The 18239-nt window shown below is 41.0% G+C and overlaps 1 protein-coding gene across 7 annotated transcripts in view; it reads left to right on the forward strand.

The window, feature by feature from the left end:
- DMD (dystrophin) overlaps positions 1 to 18239 on the forward strand; it is a 736567-nt gene that overhangs the window by 634914 nt on the left and 83414 nt on the right. For all 7 annotated transcript variants that reach the window (XM_033849482.2, XM_073799481.1, XM_073799480.1 and 4 more), the window contains 2 exons: positions 1269 to 1354; positions 3426 to 3583. In XM_033849482.2, the coding sequence (XP_033705373.2) occupies positions 1269 to 1354; positions 3426 to 3583 (244 nt within the window). The remainder of the gene's footprint in view (positions 1 to 1268; positions 1355 to 3425; positions 3584 to 18239) is intronic.

Consider the following 18239-nt stretch of genomic DNA (forward strand, 5'->3'; position numbering starts at 1 on the left):
TTTTTCTTTGTTATTTTGATAAGGTATTGCTTTTTAAGTTCCAAGATCACCTGGCTGTTGAATTCTCATCATTATCTACCAAGCCCTTGATCCTGTTGGATTTTAATTACAGATTATCCTTAGATTTGCTTTGATAAGGGTTTCTGTTCAGGTCTTCCCTCAAATATATTTTGGCACCATTCTCTTTGCAGATGACGTACGAGTGGATTCTCAGTATGCCTGAAAATTATCTGGGGACAACTTTAACTCCTCGAAGACCTGAGTCACTATATAAAGTTTCTTAAACCTTGATTTGCCGTTTTAAAGAGGGAAAAAGATAAAATCTTCCAATGATAGTACTTTTGTTAACGTAGTAGGACCCGGGATTTCTGCTTGACTAATGGATTTAGTGAATTGCACCAGTTGAAAGCTGAGCATATCGCTCACCAAAAATAACCACTCTTGGGACCTATCCTTTGCAGTTATTCTACAGACTTTTTTTAACCGACATATATGGTTTAGTTGTTTTTCATAACAAAATAAAAGCTGAAAATCATCAAAAGACATTTTCTACAAAATGAAAAACTTCTCATTCTTTTAAGTTCTTCCCATGGGCAAAATGAACTTGTTAATAAATTTGTCATGTGGAATGGTTTCTATGTAAAGTGAAAGCATACCTATGTTAAAACACTGCTATAGCAATAGGTTATTTTTAAATTGCTCTTTAAGATCATCTATTCAAATGCTCCCTAATAGACTGTATCATATTTTTCTTGTAGGGAGAAACGTTCATATTTTATACTGTGTGTCTTGTGACCTGAAGTGATTAATTTTCTTCTCAATAAGGGGCAATCTGATGAATGTCTAAATGAGTGTTAAGAGAGCAGAGCAGTTAGTTGCTGGTATGTTTTGGCTTCAATAACTGAAGTAGGGGATTTTCTTAGTACATAGTAGTAGTTCTTCCCCTTATGGACATAAACCCAGGTGGCTCTCCATAGATGAATAAAAGGATATTCTTCGTATTTTTATGTAGAGAAACTCTTACCATTCAAGGAAGGGCTTTTAAGAATTGAAAACTTGGTAAGTGTTCACTGGTCGCGTTGGTCAAATTTCCATCGCGTTCTGGGTCATCAGCCAAAGACAGAATGAACTCAGAAACATTCTTAATGATCTTAATAAAACAATGGTCAGTAGCGTTTCCATATCCAAGGTTTTTTCTCTTAACTAAGAAGTGTTTATCGTTCAGTAAAGTGTCAGTAATTGTTTTCTGCTTTGATTATTCGTAACAGGGGGCGAACAGGGAGGATCCGGGTCCTGTCTTTTAAAACTGGCATCATTTCTCTGTGTAAAGCACATTTGGAAGACAAGTACAGATGTAAGTCGTGTATATGAACTCAGTATTCTTTTATTAATGTTGGCTAATTACCCCAGTTTTAGATGGGGAATAACATGGTGTTCTTATTTGACAGCAGGTTCCTCATGTGAGATGTAGAACTACTTTCAGACTGTCATAAAATGTGATGTGTGCCGCTCCATGTCAGATGTTAAATTGTAGTTATTTAAATAGAGAATGAGGATTAACTTCTCCAGTCCGAGTATTATTTTACATTACATTGACTGTGTCTCAGTAAAACACATGTTCCTCGGGGGTAAAGTCCGATTTCCTAACCCCTTTGTCTAAGTCAGGAAAATAAATGTGAAGGTTTAATCTGTGCACTTGCCTCGTCTTTGGATGAAACCTTGTTTATTTTATAATCATCTTACTGCGAGTTGTACTGACATACCCAATTCTGTGATGTGATTAACATTTTATTATTTGAGAGACAGCTTGCCATTTCTTACAGGGTAAATAACACCTTAAAGAATTTCCTTTTGATGAGCTATTGGGCTCTTCTGCTCAAAATTTCTAAATCCAAATTAAAAGCAAATGCTAGAGGAGGGACAGTGGAGATGACTAAGTAACCATTCGTTCCCATTGTGAAGGAATGTACTTGTTTTTCCCCTTTAAATGCTCGTGAGAAATCTTTTCGGTAGGAATATTAAACAAACCTAGTGTATCTTGTCTTTTCTCTTTTCCCCTAAGGCCTAGCCACACAGGGATGTGGAGATGTGCTGAGCTTAAGGACGGGCAGGAGATAAAAGAGATTGAATTCCTCCAAAGCCACGCTGTGTCCTACTGCTCATTTCCCCCCTAGGAGTAAATTCCCACAAAATACACAAGCTCTTTTAGCTCTCACTTTTATGTAGTTTCCACTTGAGTTTTCTCATCCTAAGAACCCAAGGAAAAAGAACAGACCAGCTTTTGTTAGCCATTTGAAAATGTGTTTTGGATAAAACAGAATCTTTCTGTGGGCTTTCGTCCTTTAAATACCGTAGTTGCTTGTGATAGGTATGGCACCAGAACATCGTGATACTAACTTGATTCATCAAGGAAGCTTCCAGTTTGTGTTTCAAATAACTACTGAGAGGGAACAGGTTTGAGGTTGGCGGAACAAAAATGTTAACTTCAAGCGGGGCTATTTGAAGATCATTCATAATTCTGAACTTACATGTGTGTACTGGAGAGACGAGAAAATGCTGTGAGAGCTCAGCGTTGTTACTGCCATCTTAAATATCTCGTTAAAACATTTAATGTCTTAGAGTTTCAAGTGTGCTTATGAGTAGGAAAATATTCCGTGGATTTACTTTTTGGGCAACTTTTATTTGAATACAAGGTAGGATTAAAATAATTGTATTTCTGAGACCAAAACATGTTGCAAGTGTTTGGCGTATTCATTCATTCCTTGAATGCACGTATATTGGGCACCTGCTATCCTCCACCTGGCTGCTCTCCTGCTGCACACATTTCCGGCACACAGTTGACCGAGATACGGTCCCAACCTTGAGGGGATGTCATTCTTCAGCCAAAAAGACACATATTAAATCAGTGACAGTGTAAAGTGATATGAGCTAATTACGAATATGTACAGCATCCTGTGGGAACATGTACGAGAAACTCAGTGATCGTATGACTTCATAAAGAAGGCCCAATTTTGATATATTTTGGAAGCTGCTGTCCGAAGGGGGGTGGTGCTTTGGGCCCGTTCTGTGTTTCTTAAGGCTGAAACATTTATTTTATGATGGTGGTCACGTCATATATATAAAATATTTTCTAAAGTATTATGTTCTGGCTTAGGAAAAACTCACATGTCAGAACTGTACGTAAGCTCTCGTTACTTGCAGGGCTGTAGTTTATTTAAAAGTTGTCACACTTCATATATACACAGTGATGATTAACTTGATCCATAAAAATAATAAATGTGCAGCTTAGTGTACAGTAGAAGTACACGGTGGGAATATTGGCTGCTCTTGCGAATTGGTGCTGGAGTTGAGCTGGTCCTTAGATTCTGCTAACATCTACTTCGTTCTGCTTTTGGATGGTTGCAATTCTCTTTTTCCTTTTGTAGACCTTTTCAAGCAAGTGGCCAGTTCAACTGGATTTTGTGACCAGCGCAGACTGGGCCTCCTTCTGCATGATTCTATCCAAATCCCAAGACAGTTGGGTGAAGTCGCATCCTTTGGGGGCAGTAACATTGAGCCGAGTGTCAGGAGCTGCTTCCAATTTGTAAGTTATTCACCTTCTCAAGTAACATACTTATTCTTTTGTATTTTAGAAATTAATATAAAACCCCACAGAACTGTAGTTTCTCATGTTAGCTCTTCCATAGGCAGGTAGGTAAGGGATTTTTGATATTTGAAACCTCTGTAGGCAGTGGCTTCTGGAACTGTGGGTTTGGGGAGAGAGGACAGTGCAAAGGAAGGGAAAGAAATCTGCGTCTGCAGCCAGAACCCCGCAGTTCCTAAGATGTTGGGAGGGAAGGGAGTCTGCATGGTTTAGCGAGGGAGGAAGTAATCTCCAGCCAGAGAAATCCTTTGTAAAAAAGAAAATGACCTTTGTCTGTGAGTATCTTAGTCTCTTAGTTTTTTTTTTCTAACCTAATTCTGTCATCGTAGCCTTCTTTTCAGTAGCTGTTGGTAAATAGTTGACACAGCTATCTTTTTAAAAAAAAATAAATTTATTTATTTACTTTTGGCAGCATTGGGTCTTTGTTGCTACGCGCGGGCTTCAGTAGTTGTGGCTCACGGGCTCTCGAGCGCAGGCCTAGTAGTGGTGCATGGGCTTAGTTGCTCTGCGGCATGTGGGATCCTCCCAGACCAGGGCACGAACTCGTGTCCCCTGCATTGGCAGACGTATTCTTAACCACTGCGCCACCAGGGAAGTCCCTAAAGTTTTCCTTTTGTAACTTTGACATTCCTCTACCGTTCCAAGGCCTGGATGGTGACTTCCCATAGGCTTACAACCAGGTTGGAGGTTTGTACTCTCTGCTAATGTCTGTCACTAGCTCCACACACTCCTGTCCATTCTCCTTCGTATCCTGCTGCCCCAGTGCCTTTTCCACACCATAATCGGTGTCCCCAGAAATACCCTCTTCCTCCCAAGTGCCTCAGCACTCCGTTGATAGCCATTTAGTTTGTTTCTCTTTTTTGGTAAGATAGATAATGCTGCAGTGAACATCTTTATGTAGTTAGCTCTTTTCTTTGACACAAGTTTTTCCCTTAGGATAAATTCTCAGAAATGGGATTAACAGATATAAACAGTTTTGTGGCTTTTTTGATACATATTACCAGATGGCTTTTTGTCAAAAGTTGTTTGTAGTACCACCAGCACTGAAGGAATGAGGTATTTGGAGTGTTACATTATTCACAGTGTTCTTATGTTGTTTTTCAAATGGTAAGAACTATTTTTCTTGTATGGGGTTTCTCGATCCGTCCGTGGTAATCTCATTACCGATAGAACTAGGTGTACAAATAACTGGGTTAGACCTGTATGTAGTCTGACCACAGACTAGGGTAAAACCATAGAAGGCCTTCTGGGCAGAACATTTTGAATATTTAGATATTTAGAGCACTTTTAGCATTCATTTAATAGTTCACTGGGCAGAGTAAATAAATGCACACATAATAAGGCCACTTAATGTAGCATTGGGTATACTGTTTGGATCGTTTTGCCAAAATTATGGCAAATTGGCTGTAAAAGTAAAACAGATGTGGAGAGAGAAATGCATTTTTTCACCTCATACTCAAATCTCCCAAAACATGAACAGACTGTCACTTCCTCTGGGTTTTTTCTTACATGTTGCTGCATTAACATTTCTACTCCAGAACGTAGACACAAGTAACTTTCACACAATGAATATTAATGGCCACAAATAGTCTAGATCCATTTTTTTCAAAACCCTATTATAAAACAACTTGCAGTGCTTAATTTTTTTTCCGAAGCGTTTTCTCTTCAGTCAAGTTTCAGTGACTTTTTACTTTCTAATTGTGAAACCACACACACACACACACACACGTACACACACACGTGTTCGCATATACATATATACACAGCTGTGTATGTCTTGTGACTGAGGTTGAGAGTAACGGTCAGAGCTCGAACCTGCCGACAGCCATCTCTATTGAGAGACGGTTCCTGCCGCGAAGTCAGGCGGGCTGGCCTCAGGGCCACTGGAGCCATTGTCCTGTCACCTCGCGGAACTGATGGTGCTGCAGCCACCGTCACCCTCGCTGCAGACTCTGGCTCTCTCTGTTTTTTTTTTTTATGTATCTGACATATAACATGGTGTGAATTTAAGGTGTACAGCACGTTGATTTGATGCATTTGTATATTGTAATCTGATTGCCATTGTAGCAGTAGTTAGTGCCATCACGTCATATAATTACCATTTCTCTTTTGTGGTGGGAATAAGTAAGCTCTAGCCTCTTGAACTCGGTTGTCGGGACAAGGGGCTGCTGAACAGAAACTCTACTTTCCGTCGTGCCGTCCTCTTATCAGGAGCCCGGTCTGTTCCACGACTGCCTGTTGCATTCTCTTGCGGGATGCTTGCCTTCTTCACTCCCCTGCTTCCTCTTGTTTCGCTCTGTCCCTGTCCCTGTAACAGCTACACTCTCTTCTCAGCGTCAGAACTTTGAACTCAGTCCACTACCTGATCGCATAGTGGTTGAACACATCCTGGCTAGCCAGTCTCGAAGCTCTCAGAAAGGTCTTTTCTGAGACTGGGGGGAAATCTATCAAGATATTAACAGTGGTGACAGGACGGGGTTTTTTCCCTACTCTTTTGTATTTTCCAGATTTTCTTCTTTGAACATTTAGAATTAGAAAAAAAAAATGAGTAAAGTGCTAACTTTTCTTTTTAAGGGAAAGAAGCATCTTTTGTGTGATTCCTGTTCATTGCCACTCATATGCTATTTTCAGGCCTTCTCATCACTTGCATAGATTATTGCACTGTCTTCCTAGCAAGCCTCCTCTAGACCCCCTGGTGCCTTTTGTCAGTCTCACTGCTCTCATACCGGTTTTAGAGAAACGTATTCAGTGTATGACACCGTGCTTCGAAATCTTCAATTTCTTTTCACGGTCCACTGAATAAATCCTAATTTCTCTACTTAACTCTCAGACCTTTCCTGATCTGTTTCCATAGCTGCCCACGGTTTGCTTTCACTACCAAGTAACAGATTCTCCCTCCCATTTGTACTAACCACGCTTGTAAATAATACTGTTACTACTGCTACTGATGGTAATATTCTACTTTTGTTCACACAGTTCTCATTTAATCTTCCCAAACCCTTTGAAGAGAATAGAATAAGCAGGTTGGGGGGGTTGTTTTATGGTTTTTTTTAATAGATGAACAATTTATCAGCGCCCCTGCGTTTCCTCAGCTGGTGGAAGAGTTTGATTCCTAGTCCAGAGCGCATGCCTCCCCCACCCCCCCGCCCATTTTCCGCCTCATCCCCAAATATGCATTTTTTCATTTTAAGGCTCTCCAGCTTCCCAAGGTGAAATAACAGGCATTTTTTTTCTGGGTCTCTGCTAGAATACATGATGCCATAACAAAATAGGGAACATAGGAGAGTTGGGGAGGAGAGGAATCCTCACTTTAAGACACTGAGCGTTGGCAAATTGGATGTTGCTAAAAGGCTGTGGTGCACGTCCTATGGGTACAGAGCCGGGTGAGGTTTATATTACTCAGATTTGGGGGCCCTCTCTACTTGGTAGGAATTGGCAGTCTGCGTGAACAGATCCATTGTGAATTCTTCCTTCAGAATTGGCGTCCTAGCCCTGGCGGGCTTTTCCTCAGCCAGGAGCTCTGGCTATCACCTTGCCTTTCGGAAACCATGCAGCATGCATGAAAATTCAATGTTTGCTGGAGGGAAAGATAGCAGGAGTGATAATGCCCCCTGCCCTTTGTTTGAAGCATAAGACCTTGGGAGTGGGGCCGGGCTGGTTCCTTCAGCAAGCTTGTGCTCAAAGGCTGTTCCTTCTACCAGCCTAAGGAAATGAACAGCAGGAAAGTACTTGTTTCTCCTACAAATACATTCCCTGCATCACAGAAGGAGAAGTTGACTTCAGACTGTAGTCTTTTTATTTCCTTTTTTTTTTTTTTTGTCACCGACTAGAAAACTTCCTTCTTTTCAAGTCGGTACAGTTAGGAAAGTGTTGGCTTCTGGCTCAGACAAGGGCCTGGCAGGGACAGGAGGAGAGCAGAGCAGTGTTTTCACGTGCAGTGGTAGCTGGGTGATCTTTTTATAGGTTTCCTCAGCCCATCTGGGGATGGATGGCGGTGATGGTTGCACAACAGTATGTATACACTTAATACCATTGAACTATCCACTTAAAAATGGTTAAGATCGTAAATTTTATGGTATATGTATCTTACCACAATTTTAAAAAATTGGAAAAAAAAAACCCCAAAAACTTCTTAAAGAGAAAAGGAATTGCCAAGTCCAAATAAAATGCTTTGCCTATTTAAAAATCAGTATAGGTCCATCAAGGAATTATCCACGAGGCCAGGAAATGAAGTCATATCTGTGGGTTTTAAAAGGGAAAATTCACTATAAACGTATGGATTTGACAGTAGTATCTTCGCTGATATTAAAGGAGGCAACAGGATACGTTTCTACATTAGAAGCGTATGGCAGTCAACACGTGTACTGGGAAAATGACTCTTTTGGGCATTAGTAGAAGTAAAGATTTGAAACTAGTTTGTTTTGGAAATACAGCTTCAGTTAATGCATCATCGGGTTGATCTGCTTTCATATTCCATGGGATCTTCCCTGTTGACAGAATAGATTGATCCTTATGACCTCCGCAAGGCCGGGTCTGCCCTGGCAGTGAGTCAACAGGCTGCCCGAAGGAACCTGAGACATTGTCCACATCTCTCCTTCTTCAGATGAGAAAACTGAAACCCACATAGGCAGAGTGAATATTTTCTCCATTCTGCAATTATATTTATGTCAGAACTAGACATCAGGCCCAAGTTCCCTATGTTCCAAGCCAGCATTTCCTTCTGCTAAACCATCTGAGTAGAAATAAATGGCTTTAACCAGTTCAAATATTAGACTGAACGAAGAAAGTGTTAGCATGATCCTTTATGTGAATTTTAGGTTATAATAGGATACGTGGATAAATGAACACGCCTTCACCTACCCCAACACACATGTGTACACACACACTATGATCTGTATTTAAAATACTCTAATCCCAATTTCAGGTGTCTAGTCTACTTCCAAATGAAATGAAATAGTATTTCCTCTTAGGTGGGCAAAACTTTACGCTTTTAAGTGACTCCAGAAAAGAGTCATGTATCTGCAAATTGGTATTTGGCAGTGCCCTGAGAGGTACTCCCTTCTCCCCTCCCCCCGATAGTCTTTGTAGTATTTTCTGCTGTAAACATTGTAAGCACCTTATTGTTGAGACAGCATCGAGTGTACCAACTTTGTATTCAATATGCTTCACCTACAAGAGCTTGCGTGCCAAAAGCTGTTTATTCTGCATCTGTTTTCTGCCTCCTGTTGTATGCATGCGTTCAAAATGAATAAGTTGCTTTTTCATCTGTCTTCTGAGTTTTTATATTCCTCTGACAAAAATGAATATCATCTGTGCACAGTTGCTGTAATATAGAATGATACAGAAATGGGAATAAATTACCACCTCAACTGTCGAGAACTAGTGTGTGTGTGTGTGTGTGTGTGTGTGTGTGTGTGTGTGTGTGTGTGTGTAAATAGTAAATCATTCCAGGACATCTGGAGTAGTGAGTGGCAGAGTGGTTAAGCACATAGGCCCTGAAGCTGGCTGCCCAGGTTCAAATCCCAGCTCTGCTGTTTGCTGGGTGTGCAACCTTGGGCACATTTCTTGACCTTCCTGGCCCCTAAGCTCCTGGAGCAGTTGTGAGGATTAAGTGAGCGAATAGAGGCAGGGCACGTAGAGTGGTGGGCACATAGTTAGTTATGATTATCCGAAGTGTATTTTAACATGAGAATAGCCCACCAAGATCAACAATTCCTTTTATCCATAACCCAGCATCTGTAGATGAGAGTTTAGAGACTCTTGAGATGGTGTTAAAGTACCATGCCAGCACACTCCTTAACCAGCTTGCCGGCGTTCCTCATGCCAATTGATCACATTTTACATTTCCCATCCTTAAAATAACTCCTAAAAAATCTGCTTTGCCTAGGTTTCCTTTGGCCGTTATGGGCCCTTTTGGGACTTCCCTGGCGGTCCAGTTGTTAAGATGCCGCGCTTCCACTGCAGGGGGCGCGGGTTCGATCCCTGGTCGGGGAACTAAGATCCCGCATGCCTGTATGGAGCGGCCTAAAAAAACAAAATAAAATAAAGGTGTTCCTTCAAAAAAAAAAAACAATATGGGCCCTTTGGTCTTACGGACATTCTTTTTACACCCGTTTGGACTGATGGATACTCGCTAATAACTACGATATAAGTTACTAGGGCTTGGTATGTATAAGTAGAGCTAGCGTCACTGAGCTCCTACTGGGCCTGCTCATGGACAGAATTCCTGCAAATTTTGGGGAAAGACCTTTTATCAGGGTATTATCAGCATTGTCTGGAGTTCACTATTGGTTTTCAGTTGCTCTTCTTTTCTATTTTGACTATAAGCTGTGGTGGTTTACCTTCATAATTATGTCGTGGTTTATGCTGTTAACTTCTCCATGTGGAGTGGTAGATATTTTCTTCACCAGTGTTTCAAAGATAGGTTTGTGTTGGAGTTGAAACCTGTTTCATTTATACACTTACTGCTAAGGAAAAGCACATGTCATTCTGTTTCTGCTTTTTACCCTTCTAGAGCAGAAGTCTTTGTTAGGACCAAATTTTCCTTCCTCCCCTCCCCTCCCCTCCCCTCCCCTCCCCTCCCCTCCCCTCCCCTCTCCCCCCTTTCCTACAAAAGCTGAGGCAGAGGTTCTAATGAAAGAAACCTTTTTGTTTTGAGAGCCATGCTTTTAGTTGGAAGTGTATTCTGGACTCCCTTTGATCAGTTCACCATTAATTCTAACTCAAACTGATACTTACCCACAAAGCTCAGAGAAACAAGGAAATATGAGTTCAACATTTACCATTTTCTTTTTTCCCATGTTTGTCACTGGCTTGTAAATTGGATTTTTTTAAAAAACATCTGTCTTTCTACGAAGATTATTTAAGATAAAGGGAAGTGCAAAACTTCTTCCTGGGACACCCTTATCTGTTTATCCAGGGTGTCTTGATACACTAACAGCTAAAGTGGTTTTTTTTTTGTTTGCTTTGGGTTTTGGGGGAGGGCATTTGAAAAAATAGTAAAAAAAAAAAAAAAAATTCTAATTAGCTTTTTTTTTTTTTTTTTTTTTTTTTTTGGCGGTACGCAGGCCTCTCACTGTTGTGGCCTCTCCCGTTGCGGAGCACAGGCTCCGGACCCGCAGGCTCAGCGGCCATGGCTCACGGGCCCAGCCGCTCCGCGGCATGTGGGATCTTCCCAGACTGGGGCACGAACCCGTGTCCCCTGCATCGGCAGGTGGACTCTCAACCACTGCGCCACCAGGGAAGCCCTAGCTTTTTTTTTTAAGCTACATTAAAAAAATACAGTACAGTCTGTTCCAGTGTTCACTTCTCTGAGTTTAGACATACAGTTTTGTCACCACCACTACAATCAAGACAGAACATTTGCATCACCCCTAACATTCCCTCTTGTTTTGTTGTCATCCTGCCTGCTCCCAGTCTCTGTGTTCTGTTCCTATACTTTTGCCTCTTCCTGAACTGGATTTTAAATGATTGTAGGAGGCAGCAGTGGAAGAGTTAATGTGCTGTCTTGTACTTGAGCATAATTTGTCCTGATACCTACTTGAGAAAAGATATTCCATGATATCTACAGGCAGATATATGTGCTCTACCATGTATCTGTGAAAGTTTTCTGTTAAATAAGAACTCTCTAGCATAAATGAATAACATTGAGTATACTTACAGGTTTGCATAGATTTAAAAATTGTGCTTCTGTTCCCTGGAGCCATGGTGTTAATTGGTTTATTAGTCAGGTGGAGTGGAAAGCCTGAGGTCAGGACAGTTGTCCTTGAACATGTAAATGAAGAGCGGATAATCACTGTGTGTTACTGTTTGGGCTTATTTTATCTTTAATGGGTGATTCAGAGTCCTCATTAATATTTAGAGCAGTGACTGCTGGCCTCCAACCTGCTCATTATCTTCAGAACTTTAAATAAAATACTTGATTTCTACCCAAGACAGCAGTTATGGGAAGCCTTTTACTTCTTCTTGTCTCATGAACACAGCTGTTGACCTCTCAATCCTTATTTCAAACAAGAAAAATTTCTGGTAACGTTGGGCTTCTTCAACTCGTATTTATGGCTGAAAATTCATAGTCGGGTATCTGGGGAAAGCACATCTCGGCCGAGTATATGAGGGGACACATTAGAGCAATGAAGCTAAGGACAGGGAGGACATCAGTTTGGTGTTAGGTTTGTGTTTTGCGAGAAAACTAGTCCTGAAGAGTTTTTCACATTTTATACCATTGGTTATTAATGCATTTCCCCCTCCCCTATCACAGTTATCACAGTTCCTTACACTCTTGCCTTCCTTGCCCTCCCCCCCAGGAAGGGGGGTGCTTGGTGAGAAACAATGGTTTCCAACCAGTGTTTTATTTTGAAAAAATTTCAAGTATAAAGAAGAGTTGAAAGGATAGTATGATCAACACCTGTATGTCTCGTACATCTGTCCAACCCCTGGTTAGCGTTTTGCCCCATTTACATTTCACTTTTCCCATGTATGTGTGCCTTTGAATCTACACACACAGACACATCTTTCTCCTTTACCATTTAAAGGTAAAAGGCCATCATACCATAAAACATAAACCCCTGAACATTTCACCATATATCTTGTTTCAAAAAGCCTTTCTCCTGCATAACTGCAATACTGTTGCCACACACAAATTTAACATTAAGTCAGTCATATCATCTAGCTTGCAGTCCACATTGAAATGTCCCCATGGCTTTGGAATGTTCCTTATTTCTGGTAGTTTTCTTCCAGGATCCAGTCAAGGTCTTTGTCTTTCATTGGCTTGTCATGCCTCTGTACTTTCACTTAATCTGAACAGTCTCCCAGCATTTTTTGGTTTTTTCATTCATGATATTGACATTTTTGAAGAGCCCAAGCAGCTTTCTTAAGAATGCCTCATATTCTGGATTTTTCTGGCTGTTTCTTTGGATTAGATTCAAGTTGAATTTTTTTGTTTTGGCAAGAGGACGACAGAGGCGCTGCTGTGTCTTTCCCACTACATCACAGCTGGAGGGACAAAATGACACTTGGTTCTTATCAGTAATGCTAAGAATGGTAAGGTGGTGTCAGATATTTCCATTGTAAAAGTGTCCTTTTCCCTTTGTAAATTAGAAAGTCATTTTTGTGATATTTTGAGCACTTGTGATCATTCTATTCCTCAACAGCCTTTCACCCTATGGTTTTAGCCTCCATTGGTGATCCTTTTCTAATTCAGTGATTACATTAGTGGTCGCCTAATAGTGGTTTTCTCATTCTACCGTTTTTTCTGCACGTATTAGCTGGTTTTCTTCTGTAACAGAGCTCCCACTTTTCCCCTCTCTTTTTCTGAGTATCACCATGGACATCCAGGGTGATTTTCCGTGTAGAGAGAATGGGACTTCTCCTGACTGAGCTGCCTTTGGATACTATTTTTGCCATGACGTTGCTTAAAACGCCAGTGCATGGAATTAACCGTCCTTTCCCCCGTAACAATGTAAGCATGTGTCTGATAAATACATTTCCGTATCAGCCAACTCTTCTGTGGGACCAAGTCATATAACATGAGTTATGTGCTAATGAGGATTGAGAAACTCATAGGCTTTTCTGTTTCTTTTTTCCCTTTTGCTACCTCAATTTACGTTAACCTGCACCTGTCAGTCCATGTAGCTCATATATGTCATAGCATCTAACGGTAGGAGGAAGGACATGTAATGTCAAAAAGAAGGAGGAAAGGAGACGATCAGAAGAGATAAGAGTATGCATTTACCTCAGTGCTTATTGAATATTCAATTGTATCTTCATGTAGCTCTCAGTAGACCAGCATAGAATTCAGTTCAAGATTGGTACCTGGGCATTGTCTCAGGTAGGCCATATTTAGATAGCAGAGCCTCTCGTACTCTTGGCCAAGTTAAAGATTCAAAAGGTTTTGGAGATCAGCCTTGTATGTTCCCATCGGAAATCACTTTTGTCCACCCTTCTTTACAAACTCCTTTAGGCATACATATTTTAGTCTCAACTAATAGATGATCTTGAGCTGTTTCCTCTTGGAGCCTTTTCTCATCTGTAACATCAGGTGAAACATTATCTCAAGAGTTACTTCTCCCCAGGTTTCTTTGATTTTATATGCTGAGTGTTGTAAATGGAGAAGGCAGAAAGGGATATGGAGTACTGTGTATACTTTAAAGCTGGGTCATTATCAGCCAAGTCTTACCTGATCTTCTGGGTAACAATTCTTGTAACAGAGATACAAGATACAGAAAACAGTCTTATATGTACGGCGTGGCCTTTCACGTGAGACCACCTGTTCTCTGAATAGAAGTAGCATAGACTGAGAACAAGATGTGAAAAACATTGTGTGGAGCCTCATATAAATAATCCCTGGTGCCCCTACACTATAGTTTCCTCAACAACTCAAAGGTAAGACACAAGGATCTTATGTCTGAGATGACCAAAATGCCACCTTCCTTCTGTTGTATTGGTTACATGCAGGTTTCGTATAGTTTTATAGCAGATTTTTTATCACTCATTTGATTTTCATAAAAATTGGGATTGTTTGGAAGAAGAGTCATTAATATTCTTTACAACTTTTTCTTGTTCCTCCTTTTATGTTCGTTGCTAGTGTAGACTTCTCTCTTACGTAAAATATTCCACTGATGCCCTTGGTAGATTTAGTGGTTGTTAAAGAAATCGTAATAACAGCTCAGGGAACAGTCAGGAACTGCCTGTCCTATACGGTCTGACCCTGGCTAACCATTCTCTTTGTAGTTCTAAATCTTTGTGTACAGACTGTAATTCACAAAACAGTTTTGATCAATTTGAATTCAGCAAATCTTTCCAAACACTAGGGCTTTTTACAATCAGGGCCAGAAAAGTTGGGTTGTCAGCTATCAATGCTATAACCTATTAACAGTGGCAGCGATATTGAAAGGGTTATTTGGATTTATGAAGGGAACATTTTACTAGTGAAAACAGCAGATGAAAATGGCCAGGAAGGAGAGATTAACCTTTTTAAAAAATCTGTGGTTTGTCCCCAGTATTTTCCATAAATTTCTGTCAATAAGAATGTTTGGAAATTCTATCCATGCATATGAATGCATGCAATATTTCTGAATTTACTTACTATTTTTCTTTGAAATGGGCAGGAACTCTACTAAAGAAATGAAAACATACACTCACACATGTACACACACACGCGCGCGCGCACACACACACACACTCTCGTACTAGCTGACTGCCTTAACCTTGCTTTGGTTAATGATTTGCCATGAATAAATAAATTTCTGTTATTTGTCATGAAATACATTGCATAGAGTTTCTATTTGAAAAGCAACCTGATTTCAAATCAGGGTCTACGATTTTAGCGTGTTCCCTTGTTACTTCCAGTTTGGGCTTTTTTAATTTATCAGTCCTTTCTCTTTCCTCTCTCCACAATATGTAAGTATATTTTTAGCTTACAATTTTAAAAATTGAGGTATAATTGACATATAACATGGTATAAGTTTAATGTACAACCTTAAAAATTTTTAATTGAGGTATAATTGACGTATAAGATTTTATAGTTTAATGTACAACGTGTTGATTTGACACTTACACTGCAATATGAGTACCACCCAAGTGTTAGCTGACACCTCTCTCACGTCACAGAATTACCGTTTCTCTTTTGTTTTTGTTTTTGTTTTTTTTGTGGTACGCGGGCCTCTCACTGTTGTGGCCTCTCCCATTGCGGAGCACAGGCTCTGGACGTGCAGGCTCAGCGGCCATGGTTCACGGGTCCAGCCGCTCCGCGGCATGTGGGATCTTCCCAGACTGGGGCACGAACCTGTGTCCCCTGCATCGGCAGGCGGACTCTCAACCACTGTGCCACCAGGGAAGCCCCCGTTTCTCTTTTGTGGTGAGAACAATTGAGATCGAGTCTCTTAGCAACTTTGAAGTTTATAATACAGTATTGTTGACTAAAATCACTGTGCTGTGTATTAGATCTCCAAGACTTATTTATCTACTAGCTGTAAGTGGATAATCTCCCCAATTCCCCTACCCTCAGCCTCTAATAACCACCATTCTACTCTGTTTTGGGGAGTTCAGCTTTTTAGATTCCACATATAAGTGATACCATACATATCTGTCTTTCTCTGAGTTATCTCACTTAGCATAACACCCTCAAGGTCCTTCTTTATTGTCAAAAATGGCAAGATTTCCTGCTTTCTCATGGCTGAATGAATGGTATTCTACTGTATATATGCACACCACATCTTTTTTTATCCATTCATCCATTGACAGACACTGAGGTTGTTTCCAAGTCTTGGTTATTGTGAATAATGCTGCAGTGAACATGGGAGTACAGATATTTCTTCAGTATCCTGTTTTCGTTTCCTTTGGATATATACCTAGAAGTGTAGTTGCTGGATCTCATGGTAGATCTATTTTTAATTTTTTGAGGAACCTCCGTAATGTTTTCCATGATGGCTAAACCAATTTACATTCCCACCAACAGTGCACAAGGGTTCCCTTTTCTCCAGCCTCACCAATGCTCATCTCTTGTCTTCTTGATGATAACCATTCTAACAGGTGTGAAACGACATCGCATTTCTCTGTCCACAACGTGTTAACCAATGAAGCCCTTCTCTACCAGTCAGTAATTGAACAGGCCTACCGTAGCTTCTCGGCTTCTGTGTTGTAGAGGATAGCTGCCTGCCTGTTAGGTGCCCTGTAGCATTTAGTTAATCACAGTGGACCCATGTTGGTTTCTTAGTTTCGACACATGAACCCTGGCCATGTACGGTGTTAACGTTCGGGCAAGGTTTCTCAATCTTGGCACTACTGACGCTTTGGCCTGGAAGATTCTTTGTTGTAGGGGGCTGTTCTGTGCATTGTTGGATGTTTAGCAGGATCCCGACCTGTCTCTGTACCCCAGTTGTGACAACCAAAAACGTCTCTAGACGTTGTCAGGTGTCCTCTGAGGCACAGAATTGTCTCTGACCTCGAGCACGGCTGCCTGCCTGTGAGGTTCCCTTCAGGCCCCCAGTATAGATTTTGCATCTTCCTACATTTTAAGCCAGATCATTCTAAATATACCCTCCAAATCCAGGAATAGACTCTGGGTTAGCCTTTTGCGTGTGATACTGTAACAGACAAACCAACAGAGGCCAGTTACTTTAAAAACTATTTAAAAGTAAATTGGGCGTTTGAGAACGTACTTATTTTGTCTTCGGTTCCTTAGACAACCCTTATGAGCTTTTTTCTTTTTTTTTTTTTTCTCTTCAGGATGAGTAGGCAGTATTTTTTTTTATTCTAACCTCATTCAGATACTACAATCCTTCCTTTTAATTATCGTGATCACAGTTTAATTCCCACCCATCATTCAATTCAGCAAACCTTCATGGAAGGTGTAGAAACATAGTTCCTGTCTTTAAATAACCTGCAACCTAGGAGAGAAACAAAGGAGGTTTAGACAAGTATTGTTTCCAGAGCAAAACGTGGTTCCTTTTTATCATCTGAGAACTACTGGGTACAGTCTCTTACACAATGTTTACTTTTCTCTATACTAAGTTTTTTCAGTTTATTAAGGATTGACATGGTTTTTCAAAAGCCTGACAATTGCGATGTCAGTTACCGTCTCTTAAAAATATGTTGTATGTGTTTTTAGCAGTTGGAGTGTGGGGCTTGCTGAGAAACCTTGCCATTGCATTTCTTCTGTGGCCATGAACTGATACTGTTAGCCTGAGAGAAAAGTAAATATTCAGGTTGACACCCTGGTAGCCATTCAGAGCCTGGCCCTTGAGTTCCTAAGGGTTTATGGAAGGCACAACGGGAAAGAAACCCAAAAGTTATTCTGAACCCTGGCAAATCCCCTAACTCCCAACTTGCCCCGTAATGTCCTTTGAAATTATTATATTGGTAATTACATCCCTTGGCTAGAAATTCCAGATACTGAGATTCTGGGATTCCTTTAACTGTCTGGGGGTTTTTTGGTTTTTTTAAATATTTATTTTTTTACTTTGGCTGCGCCGGGTCTTAGTTGTGGCACACGGGCTCTTCATTGCATCCTGCCGGCTCTTAGTTGCAGCATGCGGGATCTTTAGTTGCGTCACGTGGAGTTCTTAGTTGCAGCATGCGGACTTTTAGTTGCGGCATGCATGCAGGATTCAGTTCCCTGACTGGGGATCGAACCCGGGCCCCCTGCATTGGGAACGTGGAGTCTTACTCACTGGACCACCAGAGAAGTTCCCCCTTTGACTGTCTTTGTATGTTGTTAAGATGACATCTGTATAAAGCCACCCTGCCATATGCTGTAAGGCGGCAGCAGTAATTACAGTGGATTCCTTCCCTAGCCTCCATGCTGTGGGTAGTTGCTGACGAGAGGACCAAGAGAGAAGGAGTGGAGATGCAAGATACTTGCGTACTGTGGCTGTCACAGTGGAAGGAGCTGTGATATCCTTGCTTTGTGTGTGCACGCCATAAAAGAGAAAAGAGGAGGCATTGCCCAAAACAAACAACAAAACCCAGGGCTAAATGGCCCGTTCTAAGAGTTTTTGCTTAGATGGTTTGAAACTGGCATTTAGGGGCAGGGGCAAGGGCAAGGTCATCCTTGATAGCAAGAGAAGCTATCTGAGACCTATATGTAGGTCAGCAGATA

The sequence above is a fragment of the Tursiops truncatus genome, chromosome X, assembly GCF_011762595.2.
Source record: "Tursiops truncatus isolate mTurTru1 chromosome X, mTurTru1.mat.Y, whole genome shotgun sequence".
In the NCBI taxonomy this organism is placed as follows: domain Eukaryota; kingdom Metazoa; phylum Chordata; class Mammalia; order Artiodactyla; family Delphinidae; genus Tursiops; species Tursiops truncatus.